Genomic DNA, 27,275 nt, shown 5'->3' on the forward strand with positions numbered 1-27,275 from the left:
TTCCTCCTCCCTCCTCCAGTGGATTGTAATTAGGTAGTAACTAATAAAAAGGGAAAGAGCACTTAATTTTAAACAGTCTGAGATTAAAAGTGAGAAACTGAGACCGGAGTGTTCTTCTGTTCCCTGTAACAATGCTGCTTAATTTTGTTAGTGGAAAAATCAGCTTCTAGGCTGGTGGATGGTGTGAAGGAAGAGAAAGGAAGACTTACGTTTTTCAGATGTCTTCATATGTCTGAAAAAGCATGTCTTTTTTTTTGTTTATTGAATACAAGACATGGTTGTGGAGAACAAAACATCTCATCTGAATTGTTTAAACTTACCCATTTTCTGTTAAATACAGTGCCATCTAGTTAAACCCTGCAGTCCACATTTCCCAATCCTTTTATCTACTCAAGACGTGGAGCAATGTGTGGATGCAAATTTTGGTTTGGGCGTTGATAAAATGTCTGTGTTCTTACCTGAGAGGTATGAAGGGCTGTTTTATTAGAACCTGACGATGGTGGAGCATCACAGTGGGCAAACCTCCGCAGGGATTTGCGGCTCTCATGGATTGCACTTCATGTTGCACTTTGCAGCGTAGCAGCGCAGTGCTGTTCCCCTTTTCCTTCCTTGTTCAAAGGCAGATGATCCCTGTGGCCTTCCAGGACCGCTGCCAAAGGCAGCTTCTCCATCAGGCCTGAGGAGAGGCTTGCACGGATGTTCTCCTTAATGGCTGGTATGGCCATGGTAGCCCATCAAAGATGACTTGGGTGTTAGGCTGAGGTCTGGCACATGATCTTTATGCTGGTAAATTGTCAGCTTGGTCACTGGCGTGGCTGCACCAGGGCTGCCAGTATCTTCCTAAGTGTTGCCTGGGCATCATTCACAGGTGGCATGCACCAGGGCTTCTCCACGTGGGTGTGGGACGCAGCCACCCTTTCCTGGATGGGGCAGGGGGAAGGGTTTTGGCTGCACGTCACAGATCAAGCTGTGCAAGTTTTCCTTTGGAGTGGAAAACGATCTCTGGCCTCTTTTAATTACTAACGTAGGCATAGCCAATGAGTTTGATAAGTTTCTGTCTAAGTTCGTGTTGGAATTGTTATTTTTATGCTTCAAAAACGTCATTGTACATCATCTTATCTATTACTCAGTACAATTAATGTTTTAGGTATGAATAAATAAATACTAACAAATAACATGATGAAGGGAAATAAACGTATGCCCTTTTTGCTCTAGTGGTACCATGAGAGAGAAAAAACACATTCTGGAAATTTCTTTCACTAACGTACTTCAGAAGTTTTTTTTTTCCTTGATCTTGCAGCCTTGGAGCCTGTCTTGCCAACTAGGATCCAGTTTTAGGAACGTATAATACTATTAATATGACGGAATCCCTATTGCTCAGTAGGAAAAACAGCATAAGAAATGTTATGCTTCTACTTCCCAACTTTAAAAATCACCCCATTTGATCTTATTTTTAGTCTTTATACTGAAAAAGGGAAAATAAGCGGGTGTAAGAGGCTGAGTTATATGCTTAATCGTAGCCTGAAGTGACTAGTCACAAGGAACATATTACTTGTTTCTTTTGAGCTTATTCCAACTGAAACGATCAGAGAAAGCCACCATTTAGAGCACTTACCAGTTTAATGCAGCCAGAAAGTAATCCTAGGATACTATCTCTTAGCAGATAAATAATTCATCGTTAGGGTGTTCACACACATGCATGATTTTCTTGGGGAAAGACGACTCCCTTAATGTAAGGACACTGGAACTTTTGATCTTTGTTGTTGTAAATAAATGTCTCAGGATAACTTAATTTTGCAAAGAACAGACACAAAAGGCAGAACCAGCAGCTTCCAAAATGACAAAAAGGAAGAGTAGTTCACAAACAAATGGTGAAATTAGTTAAAAAGAGACTTTCTAAAGGGATTTTGAAAAGTCTACAAGGTTTTGGTGCCTTAAAATAATAAAAACGAAAATCTGAACTTAGAGCTACCTTTCTTTTTTTTTTTTTAACTTATGAAACGGTAGTAAATACGTTCAATCAAAATTTAAAGAGAGAAAATATTCTTTAAACTTTTACATTAAGACTTGATTTGACACTTAGGAAAGATCAGGCTTACTTTATTCTGAGCTAATTTTATTTTTGCTAATGATCAAGCTAACTGGTATATATAGAGACACTTTTATTTAGGAAAATAAACTGAACATCTACCTTCCAGTATTCAGATAGTGTTAAAAGTGAATGTATTTGATGACATCACCCTGCAAGTATTGGTATTTTTCTGATGCTGAAAATACTTTCTGGACTTTGGCTGTTTACCCAGTGTAGGATACGTATTTTGCACGTACACATGCAATGAATAATGATTTCCGATGGGGATGCATTTTGGGGGGACGTAGAGCTTGACCGAGAGGTTGACGTTCATATAACACTCCCTGAAAGTTTCTGTGTGCTCAATACAACTCGCTATACAATCTTAATTAAAAGCACACATGGTGGTTTTGGCAGAGGGAGCCTTCTTGAAAGTTCGGCTGCAGAATTTCTTTGCTGTGTGAGAGCTGGTGCTGGAGAGAGTCCTGCAGCGTGCTCCTCTGCGTTGCTAAAACATTGGCAGTGTTCATATGGACAAGCCTTAACTGACACAGACACGCTTACGGGAGTGATGTATCGGAGCCTGGCTTCTTCCAGTTAGCCATAGGATTTCATATATTTATTTTCACCGAGTTGCCAAGTTGTACTGAGCTCAAACTTTATTTTAATTAGCAAGGTAAATGATACTGAGATTTGATAATGGGTATGGATTTAAAGTAGTATCTGTGGTGCAGTTAATTTTTTTTTTTTCTCTGCAGACATTGGTTTTCCTTTTTCATTTTGATTTTCTCTAAAATGTACCCAGCATTGTGAATAGTTAGTTAATGGTCAATATTTCCTTTAAATCCCTGGAGGAATAGATGCGACAGGATTCCTTTGTGGTAGCAATCGCAGAGGAACTGTGCTCACTTGAACTTCTTGTTTTGCTTGTTTGTTGGTTTTTTTCCCAAAAAGAGATCTTTTTCATGGTAGTGACAGAGTCATGCAGGGCTCATTTTATCTGCAGTCGCTGGGGTGAAATGGACAGTTACGTGTGGATGCATTAAATAGGTATAGTTGCTGGAAGTTGTCATGAAATTTCTTGACTGATGATTTGTAAATGTGATAAAAAAAAAAATGACAGTGACATCAGGATAGACTTTTGAATAGAAAGACTGCATCTTGCAAGACAGAGGCCTTCAGTTACTGGTGAAGCCAGCAGCAATGTCCTTATTCCAAATTGCTTAAACAGGGATTGCCACCTTTTAGGTGGAAGGGTCTCCACTTAAGATATCCCTAGCTGATCTTGCAGTATTTAGATGCTTCAAATTATTTTGGTTAACTGGAGGGAATGGGGAAACTCTTCTGAGGCCTTCAGCCAAACGTCAGAGATTTGCCACAGAAAGCGGAGGTGTAGGAGATTCTCTATGAACTAGCATGGAAGTGTTTCACAAAGCAGAGTGCTGAAGTGCCAGGCACTTGCCATTTGGTGGTGTTTTGGCTTGCCAGCAGTCACATCAGTTAGGGATGCCCCGCTGATGGTGGCTGTTCAGTGCTTTTGCCAGCGACAGCTGCCGTCCCTGTGCAGAGTGCCTCGCTGCTCCGCCGAGCAAACTGTCCGGGGAAGCAGGACTCCGTGAACCGGTCAGTGTTCACCCTTTTCCAGAAGGCTTGGAACAAAAACGTAGAACAGAAACAGTATCTGATCCTCTTTTCCGGGTGTGGGGGAAAAGAGTGGCTGCAGACTGGGGACTCCAACCTGTCCCAAACACTTCTCTCCTGTATGACTCAAATGCATGTCTCCAGGCCTCCACTCAGAGGTAGGTAAATGCTCCTGTCCCAGTGGTACCGGGCTGTTTAGGAAGGATTTGCATGCATTTCTGTCTCATCTCTGTGTGGCAAGCCTGAAGGTTTCAAAACGAAGTGATGAGTGTGCTGCCGTTGGGTCTCGGAGACAGGGAGGACGTGGGTCGGAGCACAGAATTCACGCCTACACATAGCTGGTCTTTGCACCCTCTGGTGGTCTCTGTTTTGTCTTTTGGTGCTTCTCTTTCCTCATCTAGCTTCTTGTGTGGCTCCACAGAACAGTGAGACGCGGGATGTGGTGGTTGGGCACCAGCAAGAGGCTCACTTCCACCAGGACTGTTGCTCTGCCCAGCAGCCTGAGACTGAATTAAAAACAGTCTGGGGCTACTGTCCTCGAAGGGGTGAGTCTTCCTTGTTCCCAGTTCCACGGTCCCGCTGCTTCCTTTGCATAATGCCTAGCAATTATAAGGTGAGTCAGATCAGTCCTGATCTGATGAAAAACGAGCTCATCCAAAATGAGTTACGATCTCTAGAAACCAGGGAGAGGACTGAGGAAGGGGTGGGACTGTCTCTTTTGGTGGCAGGGTGCAATTAAATTATTTTCACGACTGGCTTAAGCAATCCCCAGAAGACACTTCCCTCCCCCAGCCTCTGCAGGGCTGGCTTGTGGGTGGGCTGTTCCCATCAGGGCCATTCTCTCGATCCAGCCAAGACCAGGACAGTCCTGGGCTGGGAATCCAGCTGTGAGCCCCTGGGGGCTGTGAAGGCCTTCAGGTGATGCATCTCTGCATGCTTGTCCTGCTCTATTTTTCTTGGGGCAGTGCCTTCAGGAATGTTGCCAGACCAGGGCAGCGGTGAAGTGGATGTGGAGAGCACCCAGTCACCTCCCAGTTACCGAAACGGAGGCAATAGAAAACCACCACGATGGGGCTGCGTTAGGCAGCAGCTGGTAGGAACAGATTTATAGCTGTAACCAAGTTGGAAACTGGTTTTGCACAAACTCAAGACTTGGTATTTTGGATGAACATGGGATCTGGTCGAATTCGTTCACTTCTCTTACAGGTTTTTCCTGTAATATACTTGTGCTGGGAGTCACTGATGTAGCTCCTCAGCTGATTGCACATCCTGTAGCGTTCTGTCCCCCTTTTTCTAGTGGGAGCCACGGCATTGCCTTTTGTCCTTCTCCCGATGGCCTTTATGCTGCTGAAGGCTTTGCTGCAGCTGTTAATGCCAGAGCTCAGCTGGTTTGAGCAGAGAGAAGGGAAGAGGCCACCACTGGTCACCTCCTGTAGCCTGCACTGTTGGGTACAGCTGTGCCGGAGATGAGCGCGCTGCAATGAAATGTCCTCTGAGCTAGTCACTTTGGAACAAAATGAAGCTGTTGTGTTAGTCGTGCACCTTTTGTTGTGCCATTCTGCCAAATGCTGGGCTTTTAAGATAGCTCCTTGCTGGTTTTGAAAGCACTTCCTTGGCAGCAGGAGGAAAACTTCCACGTGTGCAGGGGAACATGATTGTTGGTTAAAGAACGTGATTTATACCTAAGGTTACGTGGCCAGAAGTGCCCCTTTGTAACTGGAGGCTCATTGATTTCTGTAATAACAGTCAACTCCGGAGCATGCTGGGAGCGATAGCAGACAACTGACCAAGTATCACTTTTCAGACCAGCTGGTTTTGTAGTTAAAGGTGGCCAGTCCTTTGGCCAGGAAGTTTGTGTTTGTTAATTTATTTCCCCGTAAAACGTACAGTGCCCAAATAATAGTTGTATTTTAATGGATACTAACCTGAGAGTTTTACAGAGAAGGCTGGTATTTCTGCGAAGTCTGTTTAAACCTTTAACATCTGACACAGAGGTGTAGTTGCTCTCCAGGAAATAGGTACCTATTGCATCATCAGCTCACGCACAGCTTAAAATTGGGATGCAGCTGTGAATTTCACAAAAAGGTGTGAAAAATGACAACGTAGCCAAAACTATTGTACTAATATTCTACCTATTATATTCCCTCCTTCTGTCCTTTATCATGTTCTGCCCACTGAAGCCTACGGCTTGCACTGTAAGGGACACACAGGCCACCACCTTCAGATACAGGAATATTTTTTACCACTGGGAAGAACCAGCTGTATTTAGCTGATGAACAGTTTTTTCCCCTCAGCAGTGGCTTGAAATAATGTCTGTTTAAAGTAGGAGCTTGAAAACAAGACTTCATTTAATTTTGTTATGAAAAGGCTTTTTTAGAGCACGCTTCAGAAGCTGGGAGTCCTTCTGTAGCTGCTCCTGTCACTTGTCTGGAATGTGAAGCGTTGCAACGGTTACACATTGCTCACAGCAGTTAAAGTCCTGCAGTTTTCTCCAAACAAGGAGCAGAGGGATTGAGGTATATTACAGCCAATTCTTCCCCAAAGCTCTCTTCTTTCCTCCCTTCTGTTTTAAAAGAAAAATAGCAATAGTAAATGTGGCTTGAAAACAGTGAAGGATAAGTATAATGCAGCTTAAAGGTAGAATTCTTTTTTTTTTTTTTTCAATTCCACGACTTGTAATGGAAAATTCTAAAGACTCTCTTGAATTTTTAAGATAGAAAGTAAAAGGAAAATGTTTCCTCTCTAAATAACTACCTACAGCAGTTAGTCCAAAATTGTCGCACCCATAAATCACTGACATCTTTGTTTTCCTCGTGGCATAAGAATGTAGCAGGAACCGCCCCGACGGGAGCAGGGATCCATCCCACCTGGTGCTCTGGGTCCAGCCGAGGTTGCGGGTGGATGCAGAAGGAAAAAACCCAAAGCCCTCTGTCCTCCCTCCTGCCCTGGCTGCTTTCCCACCGGGGGGACTTGTGAATGCCCTCGGAGCCTTCTGGGCTCTGGCTGCATAGCATCCATTAGGGCATTTCTCTTCCTTGTGTTGTCCAGTCTCCCCTTCTACTTGTGCTTCTTGCAGCCACAGCACCCTTTCATTCTGCACTAAAATACAGCTTGTTTCTCTTTGAGCCTGGCTCTTCAGCAGTTGCTCCTTAGCTTTAGGAGTGGAGGAGACAGTCAGCAGCCAGCCCCCGTCCGCCTTCTCGGTGCCACTGGGGGCTCGATAGGCTGTTTGTCATATTCGCCATGAGGTGTCTCATGGGAGCTGTTAGGTGCCTTTGATCTTATTTTTGCCCCTTGCTGGACCCCTTTCAGGTATGTAAGAAATCCTTTTTTTTGAGGTTAGGGGACCAGAACCGCACATACCAACTGAAGCGTGGGCAGATGGGCAAGAGATGGATTTGCTGAGTGCCATGTTTGCTTTAGGGCTCTGTACTACGTCCTCAGTAATTCCGGGAATTGCTTTACTCTTTTGGCTTACCCCAAATGCTGTGCCGACGCTTTCATGAAGCTGTGAATCGAAACACCAAAGTCTCGCTGAGCAGTTTTGGTTAGTTCAGAGCATATTTTTATACGAAGCTGAGGTTGCTCTTCCCCAGGAGGCAGATACCTACATCTGATTTTACTTGCTGGTTTTATTTAGTCTCGTGTCTGATTCCACACAGTGTCCTCTTACCTTTGGTATCCTAAGTAACCCTAGCATCAGCAAACTTTCATCTCCCTGCAAATGGAGTCTCGAATCCAGCTTGAGCAGTAAAACACACGCACTGCTTGCTCTGGGCTTGTGAAATCCAGTGGTTAAAGGAGCGTGTTTTTGGAAACGTTGAGCAAGGGGCATCGCTGTGGCACGTGCAGCTTGCAGGCTGACTTAGAGCTGGGGACGTTGTGAATGCAGCAAACTCTGCCTCGTGGTACATAGCTTATTTCATGGTCCAGGCATTGAATTGCTGGCGATTGTGCTTTCTTGAAGAAATTCTGAATCTGTATTTTACAGGAGGCTGAAAGGGTTATATTGCGTAATCTTTTCTTCACGTTTCTGCCTTTTGGGACTGTGGAAGTGGCCTAAAAATGTCATTCCCTAATTATTTGGGCAAAAGTTGTCAGCCTAAATACATCAAAACCAAAGAATTTGTACAAACAGAGAGTGAGTATACTGAGTCCGCTGCTCTTGGGTTTGAAGATACATATTTTCCTCTGCATTTTGGATATCTGTTTTGTTCTTCATTTTTTCCAAAAAGGCTTGTTATCCTCAAATTTGTGGATCACTTGTCTGTAGTTTTATGGAATTCTTGAAGGAGATTCTGAGATTATTTACCATTTTCTTAGTAAATCAGAGTTTTTTAATAGATAAAACTGCTTGATGCCTCTTGATGAAGCATTTTCAGTGAGTGGCAAGAGGCTGGTGCTGTTTAATGCTCTCTTACCTTACAGGCACAGGAAACTTATTTTTCTGTTGTAATTAAGCCTTATCTTTGTGACAACAAGATTTGCATAAATAAGCTTATTAAATAATGGATGAGGTTGAAATGATCCCAGGAAGAAATCACCCCTGCCACTACCTCCAGCGCTGGGGTTGCTAAAAACCCCGGGCGTGCGTAAGAGTAACCCCGACAGCACTTGGCGTTGCTGGGGAGGCTGCCTCAGATCAGCTTACAGGGAAGAGCAGAGCTGTGCCATTGGGCAAAACACTTTCAAATTATTATTTATGGAGCCGTGCTGCTCTCGGTATAAAACGTAGGGCTGCTTTCCCATGCCTCACCAGAGCAATGGGAGCACGCTCCTGAGCCAGCCCGGCTGCCGTTTCCTCTGCCATGTGTGCTGTGGAAAGAGAGACCTCCGGGAAAGGATACAGGTTAGAGGCAACGGTTACACTGCAGCTCAGGAATGCAGTCTTTCTGTCTGATAGTTTGGGCTTGTTTTGGCTCTTTTCCAGCCCGATTAATTCTGTAATTGGTATTGTAATGGCAGCATTAATCAAATGTGTCACAGAAACGTCTCGTGTCTGCTGACGGATCAGTATTTCGGTTAGCGGTGTGGTGAGGTGCGCTCCCCCAAGTCTCTCAGGACTCCCGTGGAGATGCAGGTCTTAATGCCACTGCAGCTTTCTAGTCTTAAACTTTTGCATTCTTGTTTTTGGGTAGTGGTGGTTGTGTGTTTGTTTTTTAGAGGTGGGAGGGAGCATGTGTAAAGGCAGAGGAAGTCTCTCCTCCTCTCTCCCTAGGGCATGTTACAGGCTGCAGGTCTGTATGCAGTACTGGCTCTTTAAAACAACAGTGAAATAGTATTTTAGCTCTGATCTGAATTATTAGTGTTGTGTGGTAATCTTCAGAAAATTTGAGTTGGGCGGTGAGCGTCTTATTTCTTATTTTAAATGTAGCGTTGGGCAACTGCTTTGTGCTGATAGCCAGATCTGCTGCTGGTTCTTAATGCTGTGCTTTCCAAACAACGCTTTCTTCTTTGGGAGCGTGAAGGTGGTCTTTGCCTGCAGTGCTGCTTAGGGCTTTTGAGAAATGGGGTGAAGCAGGGCTTCTCTCCCTTACAGTTCAACAACATTGGTGTCTTTGCTTTCAGTACTGAAACCCTTCCTTTTTTTCCTTCATGGAGAAGGAGGGATAGGAGAAGTTTGCACCAGGAGGTCACATGTTCACTTAGGAGCCTGAGTGAGCAAACGCTTTTAGAATCTGTCATACTAATTGATGCCTTGTCCCTATTCGAGGGTAAGGGTCTGGACTCATTTCATTCTGTTTTGCAGTTACTCAGCTATAATTACAAAGTTGTCTTTCAGTAAGAAAGTAACTATAAGAGCTCAGTTCTCTGGGAGAAACAGAGGGGCAGGGGTACTGACCCTTCTTGTCCTCTAGTGTCTTCCAAGTTTGAGTTTCAGTAATCACAAGAAGTCTTTTCCAGTGTCAGAGTTTGGGATATTTAATGGCTATTTTAACACTGTGGTGAAACATTAGGATTACACTTAGTTACTGTGTTCAGTTTCACTTATTTAAATTGCTTTGCTCTGGGTGACATCACTGGATGCTAGTGAGTTAAACCACTGGATGCCGCTGACCGAGTGGGTCACATCCCTGCCTGTGGCAGGTCCCTTGCAGGTCCCTTCCAGCCCAGGCTGTTCTGTGACCCTGTGCCCAGCCCCGGCCGAGCCTCTTTTACCATCTGAGTGCCCCCCCGCCCCCCACGCTGTGGCACTGCTCTGCCAGCTCTCAGGGCTGCCCGAAAGCAAGGGCTCTGATTTCCTGCTTCTATGCAGGTTTTCTTCTTTGAAGTAACTTTTTTTTTTTTTAAGTGCGGTCAGCTTCGCAACAAGCTGTGCACTGAATTTTTTTCAATTATTTCTCAAGTGTGCTATGGGCAATTGTTTTTATGTAGTCTGTAGAGCATTAAAAATACCCTTCATTGTTAGTGATGGTGCTGGTTTTACTGAACTCGCCATCCTCTTTGGTCTTTCCAGTTCTAATTCTCAATTGAGTAAGATCAAAAGCACATGTAAGTTTTCGACTCTTAAACATGAAAAAGGCAAGAAATGTAAGTGCAACTTACATTTGTAATGCAACTTACCTATAAATATTAGCTTCTGTAGAAATATTTGTGTATAGCGGTGCTTTTTTAGAGTGTCTCATTTCAAATAATCTCTGTTATTTAATCTTCTGCGAAGGCGTTCTGGTTACCAGTAGCAGGATGGCAGGACTGGTGCATTTTTGACATTCTGATGATGAAATTACAGCAGCAGGCAAAGTCCTCTGTGTTGGTTCATGTCAGCTTTCAGAGCTAAAGGGAGTCTGTAAGCTATAAACAAATATTTTCAGTGCCTTAAAATGAGACTTCTTGTTGCTTGCGTTAATGGCACGTAGGGGTCTGAAGATGCAAAGCTGGAGTTTTACTGACTTTGAGAAAAGTCAGGCTTAAAATATGCTTGTGTGCAGCTGAGGTGGTGCTGGGGAGGGAGGAGCATGTGCAGTGTAATTATCTTAGCATAATGAATTAGTCCTGATCACCGTGTTCGTGGAGCACTTCTCCTGCACTCAGTCATCAGGCTGTTTTTCATGCCTTCGAAATGCTTCACTTTTTAAGAGATGGAAAGAACTAGATGTGTTTTGTGTTTCTAATCAGCCACAGGATATGGGGCTCAGAGAAACTGGATCACTTGCTTCCATTCAGGGTCTGTCAGACTGAAAGGGGAGTGGAAGTTTCCTCTCTTAATCTTCCATCCTCTGCCTTCTGGCAGCAGGGAGATGAAGAAGGCAGCTGCCAGCTGTCCCACTCTTGCAAGAGGGAAGAAGAGCCTGATGTGTCCAGTCCTTTTTGTAGTCCATGCTTCAAGCAACGGCTGCCAGCTCCTCTGCCATTCCTTCGGCTGCCTTCCGGAATTAGCAGTTATTGGGACAACTGCCCTGTTCATGTCTGCTGCAGCTGCTCCAAGTTTGTGTAAAGTCAGCTTTGGTTTTGATGCTTTAGTTTATTTCGTCATGGCTGGAATGCCGGCATTGGCAGTTGTCTGCTGCTGCAGAACACTTGAAGGCAAGGAGGCAAAGGCACGCAAGTGACCTGATTGCGGACTACGCTGGGTTCCTTCTGGTTTCTTCTTGGAGAGAGCCCTCATGATCATCTGAATAGTATTAAATTTTGAATTCAATACACGTGAACTCCTATGTGTTTATTAACGTGACTGCTAATAGTAACTGATTTCAGGGAATCTGAGTTTTTCATCTTTTAGTTTCTATATAACACCTTTCTCTGCAACTGCTGTTACTCTCTCAGTACTTTAGTTATCAAGCTGCTGGTAATCTTTTCTCAGATCCAGTGTTGTTGGTAGTCAGTCTGTTGCCTGAATGCTCCCACGGTATTTTCTTTCCCACAGTCAGAAATAAGGAACATTGCAGTCCTAATAAGCCTTGCTTTTGCTAGCTAACGAGCGAGCTTAGTAACACGGGTCACTTATAAAATATCCTTGGTTCAGTGCCATTTGTGGAAAGAACTAGAAAAAAATGAAGTAAAATTTCAAAAAAGATCCTTTTTTAAAAAGGCAAAAAAAGCCACAACAACAATAAAAAAAAAAAGTTGGTCAGTCACATACATATGCTGTTTGGCTCTAGTTTGTGGTCCTTACTGCTATTCTGAACTTAGTGTTATAAAACTATGTTGCATTTTGTATGTGTTTTATATTTAACACTTCTTTCTGTTTGCAGATTTGTTTGTAAATGCATCATAAACAGACAACCCAGAATGAAGAAAGCAAGCAGGAGTGTTGGCTCAGTGCCCAAAGTGCCTGGAGTAAATAAAACTCAAACAACTGAAAAAAACAAACCAGAGAACGGCTCCTCATTGTCTGCAGTAACAAAACTCTCCAAAACCGGGACATCAGCATCCCTTTTGAAGGTAATAACTAATAGAACATTCTGGTAATTCGTAGTTTTGATGATAAAGAGTTAAGAGTAGAATTTTAAGGCATGTCTTTAGTGCAATTTAAGCTAGAGATTTGTTACACAGGTAACCGGAGGGAATTGGCTAGCTACACAGCGCTGGGCAGGGTGATAAGATCTTGTGTGGCGTTGGTGCTGTATTTTTCACTTTGCAATGTGTGATACGATGATGGAAAGCAATATACTTTGCAGAACTTAGTCGTTCTGCAAAAGGAGCAGAGTGGAAGTTGCATTCAGATGAGCATTATTAGTGGTGTCATGTGTTATGCTTGAATGGTGTGTCTGTGACTAATGGGATTTGATAAGAGCTATGTACTAATTCTGAAAAAAGAACTAATGAGGTATTTAACATGAGAAGCTTCTTGACTTCGGTGATCCGTGTCAGGTCAGCGCAGCTGCATTCTTCTAGCTGTTTTGGGCTTTCTTTGTGAGAAGTAATGCTTGGGCTCAATTTGCACAAGTTGGTTCTTGCTCCTAGAACAGGTTCAAAGGTAGAGGTTTTCTCTTATATTACCAAAACAGGGCAGTGGATTTAGGAGCATATCGTTTTCAACAACCAAATAAAATAAGACATACCAAGGTGTGTTTTTTTTTTTTTTTTTTTTTTTAAAACCTGGGAGCACACACTGCTGGGTTGGATGATGTTATGAGCCTGCCTGGTCTGCCCCCTGCTCCTGGCAGGGAAACGTGGCTGGACTCACCTTCTCCTGCCCTTCTGCAGCCCAGTGTGCAGAGCTACGGCAGTTCTGCTGCCCTGGAGAGAGCCAACAGGACGAGCAGAAGGGCTGGTGTCTGCAACTGGGGCCGGAGCCTCCATCAGCTACAGGAAGGCAGATAGGCTGTTTAAATAACTGGCAAGACCTAGAATTAAAGAAGTGGTAATAGTTGAGGTCTCTCTGTAATAGCTATGCAGAGTTACCAAAGTCAAAAGGTGTGTCCCTTTCTTACAGTCTTGCTTCTCTGTTATGGTTAGTGGTGGTTCATATTGCAGCTGATGAACTCGCGAGCCAGGTTTTGGCTAGATTTTTCTCCCTGTGTGCCCCTTCTACCCCTGCCATCCAATTTTGCTGAACTTGAAATCATCTTTTGGTGGTTGATGACACTATTCATTTTGCATTTCTAGAAATCTCCCAAAGAATACGGAAGCAAAAATGCTGTGTAGTGTACTTACTGGGTTTATGTGATGCCTCTCGGTGAGGTAAAGGAGGAGGATGATCTAACGCTACAGAAATTTGACCCAGTATGCTTTCACAATTTCACTTCTTATATTAGTAACACTTCTGGCAATGCTTGCATGTTGGATTAGAATTTATGACTATTGTATGTTTGAGGTACAATAAAAAATTTTCCCTTAATTACTAAGACTTATCTCTGCTTTGTGTTACAGCCAGGCTTACTCATACAGTTGGATTTCTTTTACTTGTTAAGCTGCTGTTGTGCCAGCTGTGTGACTTAATGACGACTTTATCTCCTTTGAGTGTTCTGTACTTACACAACAAAGTTAGTTGCTTATGTTTTGGGGCTTATAGATACTGTCAAATCACATGTATAATTCCTGGCTTGAAAGAAGTGTCAATAACCAGTTGTATTATTTTTAAAATCATTTTTCACATAGTTCAATATTTGATCTTGTCAATTAAGCTTTTGGCATATTGTTTTCCTCATAGAAGCTTTTAGGATCTTCTCTTAGACATGATGAGTTAGTGTGTGTTTTATAAATTTCATTTATCATCTCATGGAGGGGAGGGAGAAACATGGCTGGCAGTAGATAATCAGTAACTTAATTCAATCCCCAAAGTAAGTGTGCATAGAGATACACAAAAATTTTGGCTTTTGAATGAAAGGTAGCTGTAGCTGTTAAGAAATAGAAATACATGGGTACAATACTATACCAACCTTCAATTCAGTCAGTAATAATGCTTTGCAATTGAAAATGACTTTCTAATTACAGCATGTTTTTTTTTTTGTCTCCTTCACGATTCATTCATAGGCAGGTGTTTAGCTGTGGGGGACCTTTTAGCTTTGAGTTGTTCCATAGATTTGTCCTTTTCTGGGAAGTTTCCAGAGTGTCTGGACAGTGAGTACAGGAAGAAATGTGAGACCTACCCTTCTATACAGCTGAATACTGTTCCAGGGGTTGGTCTGTCTGCTTAGCAATGCCTGTATATATATTAATGCCTGGTTATATATCAAGGAACTATTTCAGAAGCTAGTTGCAGTTAGTATTGGTTTGCCCAAGACTTTGGTAGATGCTCAGCACCTCCCCACGTGTCGTTACAGCAGAAGGTTAACTGCCCGCCACTTCTAGTTTTTAATCTGTCAGAAAATACTTTGGGCAAATAACAATGTATTCTTATTTTTAAGATCAGTATTTTTAGGCTTTTTTTAGCTAATGAGCTTGTGATCATACTAACACAACTAATTAGACAGGCGCTGTACTTGATGCAAATGAACTGCAAAATCCAGCGTCCCTGAGGAGTCAGGGTTTGGACATGGACATTTGAATATTAAAAATTAGAATGTGTTTTCAGTATTCCTCTGTCTAGGCTTCAGTATTCTGTTTGAAAAATGCAGTAACTTAATTACAGATTGTTGTGAAGTTTACTGTTTGAAGCTCTCAAATATAGCAACAGTGAGCATCAAAGAAAATCCCACGTAGGAACAATTATATACGTATATATGGGATTTGAATGAGGTGCAGTAAATAGTATATACATGTTGAGAAACTAACATGAAATGAATTAATAGAGGTGACCATTCAAGTTTCATTGTATTAAAAGAATAAAGTTGTGGAGGGAAAATGGTATATTAATTTTATAATTATAAGGGGTTTACTTTTTATACGGAAAATCAGCATATGTCTAGATGAGCACTTCTAATTTTCTGATTTTTCAGATTTTTAAAGAAGAGTTTTTATTGCTAAGTAGGATTGCATTGTTTTCCGTAAATGGGTGAAACTGTTCTTCCTTGAGAATAAACTGTTTGATAAACATGTGACATTGATTTCCGTTCCAATAAAAATACTATAAAAAATACTTTGATTTCTACAGTCAAGCACAGTTGCTCTTATGAGTGTACAGAAGAGAGCTGCTGGTTTGTAAGTTTTCCAGAGCTTTGCTAAATAGTTTTCTCTGCCAAGAGTGTAGTGTTACAGGTTTGAGAAACTGTTTACGAACTGGCTGCGGAGGAGGCTGTGCCTTCCAACCTAGGCTAGAGATGGGGTATGGCTAAGGCAGAAGGGCTGTCTTAAATCCCATTGCTCAGCAAGGACTGGAGGTGACTAATGTCAGAAAGCGTGTGTTTTATGTACTGTTTTCTTTCTTCAAGCTGAGTCACATCTTGACCTGTTTGGCTTGATAACATGTACTATAAGCGTCTAAAGCCTTAATCTAATTTCCCCACTCTTTTAACAAGGTAAAAGGGCTGACAGCTCATCGCTTGAACTCTCTTGTTTGCCGACTGATGTCAGATTCAGTAGAAAATTGGACAAGGCACCAATCTATGTCTTTCTGTAATACACTGTTCTAGGTGACAGTTGCATCACAAAATGGTTTTCTTCCTGCCCCCACACCCAGAAAATGAAGTTTAGATTAGATACGTCTGATTGGATTACAGGTTACGGGATTGCCAGCCGGTGACAGTTTGTGTTCGCTCCCCCCTGCTGTCCACAGAGCCTGCTTTGCTGACCTGGTAGCCCTGCAGCAGCTCCATCCTCCTGACTTCGAGCTGCCGGTCTGCAGGGTGCAACCTCGGGGCTCCGGCGGCAATCGGGCTCCTGGGCAGAGGGAACCCTTTGGAAAGGCTTCGGCTTAAGCAGTGCCATGTGGCAGCGCAAGGAGAAAAGCAGAATGGAACAACAGTGGCTCTTTTGTAGCAGAAAGGCATTTTAAATGCACATCAAAGTACAGTTTTGGAGTGATATGTTTTCCTCCAGCCTTTCATGATCCACTTCAGAGGGCTATATCACATCCTACATGATTTAATAAAAACACCTTTGTCCTAGCAGATTTTACCCTTCCTGATACCTGCTTCTGTCTGATGATTATCTGTATTTCTAATGGCTGCATGCAGAACAAATACATTATCTTCCCAAGCTCCCTTTTGTTTTGCAGCTGCTCTTTGTAAATGGCACAGATCCCATCCATGACCTTTGCACATCACTGTGATCAATGTTGCTAACTGTTCTCAAATCCTCAGCTGTAACTCAGCTGTAAAAAGCTATAGAATGGTTTGAGATGCAACATTGGTTTTAACCGTGTAACTTCTTTCGTAATGTATAAAGTCATAATGTCTGGCATATAGTCTTTAATATAAATATGTATGTAAGCTAGAAGTTACAAGCCTGCAGAATTTGTAAGCCATTATGTAAAGCAACTGGTTAGGTCCTGAGCACTACTTTTTAGTTGGGCTCTGAGACTTCAAATGTTTTATCCAGCTGAATAATACAGTCACTCAGGGAATGCTTCTAACACAGATGCTTTCTTTAAACTTTTTTGTCCTTATGATGGGAAGAATGTTTAGCATATTTTGATTGTTTCTCCATTTAACAAATTGCATTTTAAAGAGTGGTACAGTCTGCCAATTCGTACTTAGGAACTTAGAGTTTTTAGAGTTTGCTTTACAGTGAAAGATGTGTTCTCTGTTTGGGAATCTGGCTCTTGAGGTCCCTTTGCTTACTCTTGTCACATTCCAGGCAGCTTTTGTGGCTAACAGTAGTTTCAGGAATGATGCTGGGAGGTCAGACAAAAAGTTCATCAACCAAACATCCTGTCTCTAAGAGTGCCTAGTAAGGAGCATGAAAACAAGGCAAAGATATGCGGTGAGGGTGGCTCTTCCCTCCCCTCCGAATACTGTCCTTGTTTCTGGTGGTTTGTAGCTTAGCATTTTGAGCTAGAAATGGTATTTTATTAATCTTGGATTGATTTCGGTTTGGTTTGGTTTGGTTTTTGTTGTGAACTTGTCCACCAGAAGATGCTTGATCATACTTTCTTGAAGGACATTATGGTTACTTCCTGGTATTTGCTGTTTTAATTGCCTAAAAATAGTTTTCATTTTTATAATTAAGGAACCTTTCAGTCAAAATTCAGAAGTGTTAGGCTGCGTTATTACTGTGATTTCATAATTGTTTTTTCACCTTGGTATTAAAACATTAATCATTCCCTCTGTCTGGGAGAGGGGAGGCAGTTTCTTTCTATGGTCAATCGTATGTAAGTAGTTGAAGTTCAATTTCAACTCCCCTACTGTGCAGTGCATCTACACTTCACCATACTCAACTAGACACAGGGCTAGTCAAATATGTACTTGTTAAACTTGTGGAATCTTTACCAGGAGAAATGTTGGCTATGCAGACTTCTCTGCCAGCTGTCTTAAAGCCACATCTTGCCTTTCTTTCAGACTAAGAGTAACGATGACCTCTTAGCAGGGATGGCTGGTGGCGGTGGAGTGACAATGGCCAATGGTGTCAAGGCAAAGAAGAGCACTTGTGTATCAACAATGTCTTCAGCTGCAGGGACAGCCATGAACAGTCTGGAAAATAAGCCTAAAACAGTTGCAGGTAAATGGATATATCGGTCCTTAAAGACAGTAGTTGGGTAGATTTTTAGTTTCCTGCTGTGTAGTGTGGATTCAGACTGCCTAATGAAGTATCCTGTTTTGTAATATTGTAATTGCCTCTTTGGAGGCTGCTCCTTTTAACTTTTTTTAGTACTGATTATGTAACTACTGTATAATATCAGACAATGTAATTAATCTAAAGAATTATAGTTTAATTTGTCTAAAAAAAAAAAAATCCATGGCACAGGCATTAAAATTTTAAGATGTGATTGTTCGTTACAGTCAACGTTTTGAACATTCTTGATTGTTTTTATAAAAATAGAGATCTTTGATAAACTGTTCAGAAAGGTACGGTTATTTAGTATGTTACCAATACAGATGAAATATGTCTTGCTTTCTGTTGCTGTGTTTTGGATTCAATAATGTTTGCAAAGCTATAAATCATCTGGAAATAAAGTAACAGTAATTCATCCTTGTCTGTATGAAATGTGATGGAAAAAAAAATCTTTTAATTTGAGGAATCACAGTAAACAATTCATCTCTTAAAAGCTTGTATTCAAATCTACTGAAAAGAGAAAAACTTGAACTTTCAGGAATAGCACTGCTGTAGTTTTTGTACAATTTGTCAGAAACTTTTGAAAACAAAAAACCTAGCAACTCTTATAGTTAAACTAAGATGTGACTCATTTTCAAAATATTGGTAAAATACAGCAACTGGAAAAGCATGCATCAATTAAAATATAACTGTATTGATTCATAAGTAAGATCATTTAAATGTTAACTGTAAATTTATTTTATGGAGTATGTTTGCCAGCATGGTTTAAAAAAACAGCCATTATAGAGCTGATACAAAATACAGAGTCTCCCGTTACAGTGCTACATTTTAAATGAATGTTCCTAACTTTCAAAAAATGTACAGGTACAAGTTCCACAACTAAGCGTAGCACTTCATCTGGAAATAAAGACTCAGGCTCTTCTAGAGAGAGAATACGTGATCGTTCCCGTTTAAGCCAGAGTAAAAAATTACCTTTGACTGGACAGGGGACCAATGATACAGTACTGGCAAAACGTTCCCGTAGTCGCACCAATCCAGAATTGGATATTCGAATGAGTAAGTCCAAATCAGACAGTCAAATCAGTGACAAAGCTGCATTGGAAGCAAAAGTGAATGATCTTCTGACATTAGCAAAAACTAAAGATGTGGAAATCTTGCACCTGAGGAATGAACTAAGGGACATGCGTGCCCAGCTGGGACTTAATGAAGATCAAGTTGAAGGTGATGAAAAATCTGAAGAAAAAGAGGCCATTGTTGTCCATCAGCCAACTGATGTAGAGTCTACGTTGCTACAGTTACAGGAACAAAACACTGCCATCCGAGAAGAGCTCAACCAGCTGAAGAATGAGAATCGAATGTTAAAAGACAGACTGAATGCATTAGGCTTTTCTTTGGAACAAAGGCTGGACAACTCTGAGAAACTCTTTGGCTATCAGTCTTTGAGTCCTGAGATTACAGCTGGCAACCACAGCGATGGTGGTGGCACTCTGACGTCTTCAGTGGAAGGTTCTGCCCCTGGATCAATGGAAGACTTGTTGAGTCAGGATGAAAACACTTTGATGGACAATCAACATAGTAACTCCATGGATAATTTAGACAGTGAGTGCAGTGAAGTTTATCAGCCACTGACATCAAGCGATGATGCCTTAGATGCTCCATCATCTTCAGAGTCTGAAGGTGTACCAAGCATAGAAAGATCTAGGAAAGGAAGCAGTGGCAATGCGAGTGAAGTGTCCGTAGCTTGTCTGACAGAACGGATACATCAGATGGAAGAGAACCAACACAGTACAGCTGAAGAGCTCCAAGCCACGCTTCAAGAGCTTGCAGATTTGCAACAAATAACACAAGAGCTAAACAGTGAGAATGAAAGACTGGGAGAGGAAAAAGTAATCCTCATGGAATCTTTGTGCCAGCAAAGTGACAAGTTAGAACACTTCAGCCGTCAGATTGAGTATTTTCGGTCCCTTTTAGATGAACACCATATTTCATATGTAATTGATGAAGATATGAAAAGCGGTCGCTACATGGAGTTAGAGCAACGTTACATGGACCTCGCAGAGAATGCACGCTTTGAGCGAGAGCAGCTGCTAGGTGTTCAGCAGCACTTGAGCAACACGTTGAAGATGGCAGAACAAGACAACAAGGAGGCCCAAGAAATGATAGGGGCATTAAAAGAACGAAATCACCACATGGAACGGATTATTGAGTCAGAGCAGAAAAGCAAAACAGCAATAGCATCTACCTTAGAGGAGTACAAAGCCACAGTTGCCAGTGACCAGATTGAGATGAACAGGCTGAAAGCTCAGTTAGAGCACGAAAAGCAGAAAGTGGCTGAGCTGTATTCTATACACAACTCTGGAGATAAATCAGATATACAAGATTTGCTGGAGAGTGTCAGGCTGGATAAAGAAAAAGCAGAGACATTGGCCAGCAGCCTGCAAGAAGAGCTGGCACATACTCGCAATGATGCCAACCGGTTGCAAGATGCCATTGCTAAGGTAGGGTTTACATCCTGTGCTTTAACATCACCTGTATATCATGACTCTTACTGTTGAACATTGTAGTTCCTTCAGAAGTAAAGGATTAGTGACAAGGTTAATCAGATTATGGTATGGTTAGGATTAGTGACTTTCTTAACTTTTATTATAAAAAAGCTGAAGGCTTTTTTAAAAAAAAAAGTGCATGGGTGCGTTCAGCCGCAGCGTAACTGCTTCGTTACTTTTTAAAATACCTGTATTTAAACACCAATGCTTATGTCCAGGGTCAAACTTGTACATTATCTTAAATACTGTTTGAATTTTGTGCTTAAATTGCATGCCTTTTGCAAGAGTTTCAAGGAGTTGGTGCCAAACTGGTGGACGTCACTGAGAGAGTGCCTGGAGTAAAGCTTTGAGGTGGTAACCCAGCTATTGATGGCTTATAGAGCCTTTCACAGATGTAGAGATAATATTTTAATGTTTCAGCTTATTCAGGTTGGTTCAGTTAACTTAGAATAAACTAAGGATAAAGAAGGCAGAGAAGTGTTGTCTTTTTCTAATGGAGAAAGGACTAATTGAGGGAGACAGGTATTTCACCAAATGTAATTTAATTTACTAAATAAAGGTTTTAGTTTTAATTGGAAAAAAAATACATAAGCTTTTAAGTGATCCTTAAGTATGGCAAATACATAAAGGTTTTTGATAATCATCCGTTCAGGAACAGCTTATGTGTTAATTGCATTTTGGATGAAAATGTTTGAGTTCTAGAACAGCTATTTGGACTTAAATGAAACTAATTTTGTCTAGCAAACGTATTTCTTATGCATTTGAAGGTATATCTTCCTGATGAGAAAGTTTGTTTAATGTCTGAGCTTTATGTTAGTTGCAGATCAACATTTTACTCATGATGATCAACAGCCAATTAGAATCAACCTTAATTTGAGATTTAAAAAACTAAAATAAAATTTTAATAATTAAACTTGGGTAGTACTATTAAAATAAATACCAAAACAGGTGATTTAAAATAGGGCATTTTGTGGATTAAAATTGCTGCCTGTGTTGACCTGCCCAAAGGCATGACCCTAATTTTTCCTGTTGGGCATGGGAGTGAATGTTAGAGACTCTGATCTCAGCTTGTTATTTAAGTTGCAGTTTCATAAGGCAGGGTAAAACGGTCTTGCTGCTTCTGAAAAGAAGTCTACTACCTTTCCCTGTGCGTTGTTTTTTTGGTTTTTAACTAAGCAGATCAGTGGCTTCTAAGACTCTTCTTGGTAATACTTCAACTCACGCATCATACACACAAATGTGAAACTTGCTACTAGGTTAATAAAATGAATCCTCTCAGATCCAGCAAGCACTAAAACTGATACACAAAGGAGTGGACTTCTTATGGTTGAAAAAAAAAAAAGTATGCTAGTTACAGAATTCAGTGTGTTTTAAAATGCAATCAATTTAATTATGACACATGGTATTTCTTTTTCAGGTTGAAGATGAATACAGAGTGTTCCAAGAAGAAGCCAAAAAACAAATTGAGGATCTTAATGTGACTCTAGAAAAACTTCGGACAGAGCTAGATGAAAAAGAGACTGAGAGAAGTGACATGAAAGAAACTATCTTTGAGTTGGAGGATGAAGTAGAGCAGCATCGTGCTGTGAAGCTTCATGACAATCTCATCATATCTGATTTAGAGAGTAAGTGTTATGAGTTCTTGTGAGAGAAATGAGAATTTAAGAACTGATGAAACAGAATGTTGAAATAGAGAAAATATTCTCACTTGTATTTTGTATGTCTGAATTCAAGTCAGACTGGGCTTTACAGAGCTCTTGTAATGCTAGAAAAAAAAATCAAGTTGGCTTTGCTTCTCCAGTCCTAGTAGTAGTTGGTGTGGGAACAAAAACCTGTGAAATGAGAAGAAACATGTAATCTGACAATGCTGTTTTCAAGGTGTTTTTCAAAGTAGGAGAACGTGTAATTACATGCTTAATAATAGTGTACTACTTGTGTATTTTGGAGACTAGATGATTGATTTATTTTTTTTAAGAATGCTCTCTTTTTCAAGTGTCCAAATATCAGGATTTACCAGGTAGCTTGAGAATGTTTAAAAAGTGATTTCTCCCACCTGAAGAAAGATCTTTTTAGTTGAGAAATGGATAAATGGAAGTCCTGAAAGTTGGAAATATCAGAGCTGACTTGACAGTGGGGATGTATTGTGCATCTTTTTCTGCATAGGTTTGCTCAAGTCATGAAATTGATCTGTGAACATAAAAATGAATCTAACAAACTTCAAGCAAGTCAAAATAAGACATTATCTGTTGACTCACTGGAGAAGAAACTGTTGGAGCCTGTAATGAAATTCATGTTTACTGTATACTTGTCTATCTGTCTGTGCCTTAGTTCCTTCTCTGATCTGAGACCTGCTCAGACATTCCTACCGCAGGCTGGAATTCTGCAATTAGTCTCCATCTAAACAAGAACTTGGGCAACTGTACCCTGTGGGAGCTGTATTTGCACAATACTACTTACAGGGTTCAAATATGTGCTATGCTAAATAAGACAGTGAAAAAACAAAGCATTATTTGTTTTCACAGCGAGTGAAATGTTCATAGAAAGTATTTTAAATTTGTCTGCTATCAAAGAAAAGGTAGTCTTTAAAGCAAGCTAAACTGATTATTCATCTGCAGACCAGTGTCTTCAGACATGTGGCTGTCAGCGTAGTTTCCCCAAGCAATACTTCCTTATCTTGAAAGACGATCACTGTTTCTCTTTACAAAATCGGTTTAGGTTTTTATTCTGCTCTTTTTCCCCCCTTTCTTTGCCAACACGAAAGCAAGGTCCTTTTTGGGAGCCGGATCTGAGGCGCATGGTCAACAGCTCCGACATTGGAAGTCATTTTGTAGCAAACACTTAAAGATGGGACACTTGGTTTTTTTTCTACTTGCTTTTTTTTCTTTGTCTTAACTGAAATACATTCATACAGGAAAGAGCACCACAGTCAAGTAAACATTTAGGTGTTTACTTAGTAATACCTAATTACAAGGCAGCCCTAATTTTTAGATGCTTTTGCCTTGGGGGTAGGACAAATGGTTTTGAGAGATGTCTTGTAGGAATGTTTCTGCAGTCTCACAAAATAGCTGTCAGATATTTCCCTTAAAAGGGTAAAAAGCTGGTGGAAGAACTTCTATCTGTGCTGAATTTTTCAGCAAAAATTGCAATAGTCTGTTACTCATCTCTCTAGAAATAGTTCAGAAAAATCAGCTGGACTGATAGCCTGGTGTGATTTGGTTAGGGGTGAAATCAGCGTAGTTGTAGGCAAGAAGGAGAGTGGCATCTAGTGGCCATAGGAAAGGATGGCACCTGAAAAATAGTATTAATCTAAACTTAAACAAAAAAACAAAAATGAGGGAAAAAAAATGTAGGAAAAAAAATCCACAACTGTCTTGGACAGCTTGAAAACGCTGTTTATTATGGGTTCTCAGTTAAGGCTTGGGCAGGAATTTCTTGGTGGTAGTCTCTTAAACAGTGACCTTGTAAAATATGACAAAATCTTGCATTTGCCTAGGGGCAAATACGGGAGAATCTGGGAGAGTTTGCCTAATGGCAAAGTCACTGGGTGAATGAAAGTGGTGGTAAGACAACTGATAAGTGACAGGTATTCAATGATAGAAAATTACCACCGAAAGAATTCCCAGAAGACAGACTTTACAATGGGGGTAAGATGCTTCATAGGTGAGCTGGCATTCAGTTTAGTGGCTAATCAACACTACATGGTAGTGCAGGAACATGGAATGAATGCCCCAGTGCTGCGACTTAGGGAGTGCTTCATCGCTGGCTTTCCAAATGCTAGGAAGAAGTCCAAGGGACGGGTAAGGAAACATGTTTCACAGTGATTGGAATATGAAGTTGCCACATTTTAGCTCTTACTATAGGTGTGCCTGTAAAAACGGTGATCTCTCCAGTAAGGACAGCAGAATTTTGGCTGTGCTGATTGAAAGCACACAGTGTGCTCCTGCTCAGTCCATGTGCGGCAGGACCTGTGGTCAGTGCAGCTGAACTTGTTACTGGTGGGATTAGGAGTTGCAAGCAAAGTGATTCTGTGTTATATCTAAAAAAGAAACATTAACATGAAAAAAAAATTCTTTCTTTTTTAAGAAATTTAACATTTTAAACATTAACATTAAATACAAAACATAATGTTTTGTGTTATTGTAAGTACACTGAGATGAAGCAGCCTGTGGTGGAGATGGGTCCAGGGGGTACTGGGGTGGTGGTGAGGGGCTGGAAGAGGGCAGGGGAGGGAGGATGGCAGCAGGAGGGGGCCGGGCACTGCACTAGGTGGCGTGGTTGCTCAAGTTTTCATGTGTGGTTTGGAAAATTTTCAGTAGTCAGGTAGCAAAGCTGTCAGTTTGTCATCTTCGGTGAGTAAGGGGGTGGAAAGGAAGCCTTTTATTCTTCCAATAAGTTAACAAACGAATTCGTGGGGAAAACTTTGTATCCTGGTTTGCAGAAAATTGATGCTTATGGGTTAGCTCATCAATTGTCAGATGGTTCTTCCAAAGCCTGAAAGCACTTGTTGCATGTTCTCTTAGCACTGTGTTCAACATAGCGGTTCTCTTTATTCATAAGGATTTAAGCCAGAAATTTTTTTGGACAGGGGTAGGTGAGTGAAATGTTTGATATATCCAATGGTCAGTGAATAAGCAGTTGTTGTAGGGCTGGCAGAAATTGTTTTTAATGCTTTATATCTCATTTTGAAAAGGATCTTGACAAGAGTTATGAAACGAAATTCTTACAAATGGCATTTTGTCCTTTCCTACCATAACGTTGGAAAGGTCAATCGAGTGTTGGTTTTTAATTGTTTTTTTGGCTAACTTTGGACACTTGAGATGTTCATTTGTCTTGCTGTATAGACCTCCTGGCTGACAGGGGTGAGCTCAAAAGCTCAGCGGATAAACAAATAGCCTGAGCCTCTGTATGTTTGTGACTGGTGCCTCTTGCTTTGTAAGGAAGCTGCAGTTCCTAGTAACTGCTAGGCTGATAAAACTCTATATAGATGTCCTAATACTGGGATAGCCTTTTCTGTGCTCCTAGTACAAAGCAAAACAAAGTAGCTAGTACAAAAACTTTTTGAAAATGCCTCTGTGGATCTGTCTGTGTCAGGATGAATTGATTTGGCATTGCCTATCAGGGACTGTAATGTCATTTTGTGAAACTGCTCCATATTGTAAATGTTAAAAAAAAAACCAAAACACAAAAACAAACATACAGAAGAAACATATCTGCATATTGTAACTTTTCTTTTTTCTTCTTTCTTTTTACAAAGACTATTGAAATTAAATGATTGAATGTTCATGCTAATTTTCACCTTGTAGTGAGGGATTCTAGCTGCTAACTGTAACTAGTAAGAGGTACAGTATGCAGCGATACTTTATCTATGGCATCCTTATAAAATTAGGATGGCATCCTATTCCTTCTTCCTGCTTCCAGCCCTAGTTTGTAGTTTTTAACACTTGTAGTCTGCATTTCATGTAAGTTATTTTGCTACCTTTCAAAAAGCAAGGACTTGTCAAACTGTGATTTAAAATGCAGACATAATTGAATCCTGCAGTAAAACATAAGCAGCTTGCTGATTTGTGTATTTGCTATCTTTGATTATCCTACTCATTTATCACAACGGATCCCTTGTTCTTTACTTACCTCCAGACAATAGTTACTTCTCCTTTTATCTCAGTCCTCTTTCTTGTCTCCTTAAAAGGAGGACACTGGATAATGGTAGAAGGGAAGTACCTGTCCCACCATACTGAAAACTGCAGTGCATACAGGTGTTACGGGGTTGTGCATATTAGAGAAGAATTAGGGAGGCTGTGAAGATGCACAAAGGACGGATACCATAAAGCAGGTGTGCAGAGGCTGTTGCCTCTCTGCCTGCTCTGACTGATGGAGTTCTCAGGCTGTGACTGGTGGCACAGTGCTAAGAACAGAGTTCAGACTGGACGGGGTGAAATCACCTATCTCAGTCGTAATTTCTCACTAGGTTTCAAATTCTTGCAGTTGCTAATTGGTAGTTCTGTCCAGTCCTATTTTTTTAATCTCTGATAGATTTGGGGTAGGGGAATGACTGTTTCCAACAACTGCTGTCAAATGCTCTGTATTGTTTATAGTAACTGCAGAATATTCAGACCATTGTGTTTTACTTCAAAGCATAAATATACTAAAACTTAATGGTGCGTTTCATATCTCACAAAAGCTCAAAACAATGGTATTATATAAGCTTTAACTCTGAATGCAGTTATAGTTTCTGGTTTGTAGTTATTTTTAGGCGAGCTGCAGCTTCTTGTTAGTAGAACAGATTTTATTTTTAAAAACATTGTCTGTGAACTATCTGTAAAAGAGAAAATGTTCATGCTCTAGATTTCATTTCAAAGTGCTACTGGAAGCTCTTTAGGTTATGTTGACTTGCTATCACTGTTGAAAATTACGTAATTTTCAGTGTGTGTTTTTTTTTAAACATTTGTTTAAAGGAAAAAATGCTGGGGAGGGGGAGCAACTTTTGTAAGTTTGACCTAAAGCTGGCATCTAAATGCTGACTTTAGCTCAGCCAAGTTGTATATAAAGAGAGAAGCTAAAAATTGGAAAGCTCTGCTTGAATATTATGGTAGCATGTGGTTTGGTTGGCCCACTCTTGGGCTTGTCTTCAGAACTCAAAGATCAGTTGGATGCATCTTAAAATGGGCAGTCTTGTAAGAAGGAGATATGTAAAGACATATGTCTAACTTTAGTGTTTCAGCTTTTGCAAGCCTGAGAGGTTATCATGTTATCAGGCCAGCTGAGCTTTGTATCATTCTTGTAAAGAAATCAACCGTGGCACTTAAAGCCTCTGAAGTTGGGACCATTGAGGCAAAGTTCAAGAAGTTCTTCTAATGAAGAAATGAGAAGGAATTCCATCACTTGAAAGTTAAAATGTTCTTATGAATGTAGTTGAGGCTCTTAAATGTACACATCAGCATACATCAGTTTGTTGCCTTTGATTTGAACAATTGGAAGTGCTTACTGTC

At 40.9% G+C, this 27,275-nt stretch overlaps 1 protein-coding gene across 3 annotated transcripts in view; it reads left to right on the plus strand.

The window, feature by feature from the left end:
* SPECC1L (sperm antigen with calponin homology and coiled-coil domains 1 like) overlaps positions 1-27,275 on the plus strand; it is a 65,521-nt gene that overhangs the window by 893 nt on the left and 37,353 nt on the right. For all 3 annotated transcript variants that reach the window (XM_040577134.1, XM_040577133.1, XM_040577135.1), the window contains exons 2-5: positions 11,905-12,094; positions 17,533-17,692; positions 18,611-20,244; positions 21,707-21,914. In XM_040577134.1, the coding sequence (XP_040433068.1) occupies positions 11,942-12,094; positions 17,533-17,692; positions 18,611-20,244; positions 21,707-21,914 (2,155 nt within the window). In that variant the 5' untranslated portion in view covers positions 11,905-11,941. The remainder of the gene's footprint in view (positions 1-11,904; positions 12,095-17,532; positions 17,693-18,610; positions 20,245-21,706; positions 21,915-27,275) is intronic.

This window comes from Cygnus olor, chromosome 17, assembly GCF_009769625.2.
Source record: "Cygnus olor isolate bCygOlo1 chromosome 17, bCygOlo1.pri.v2, whole genome shotgun sequence".
NCBI lineage: Eukaryota > Metazoa > Chordata > Aves > Anseriformes > Anatidae > Cygnus > Cygnus olor.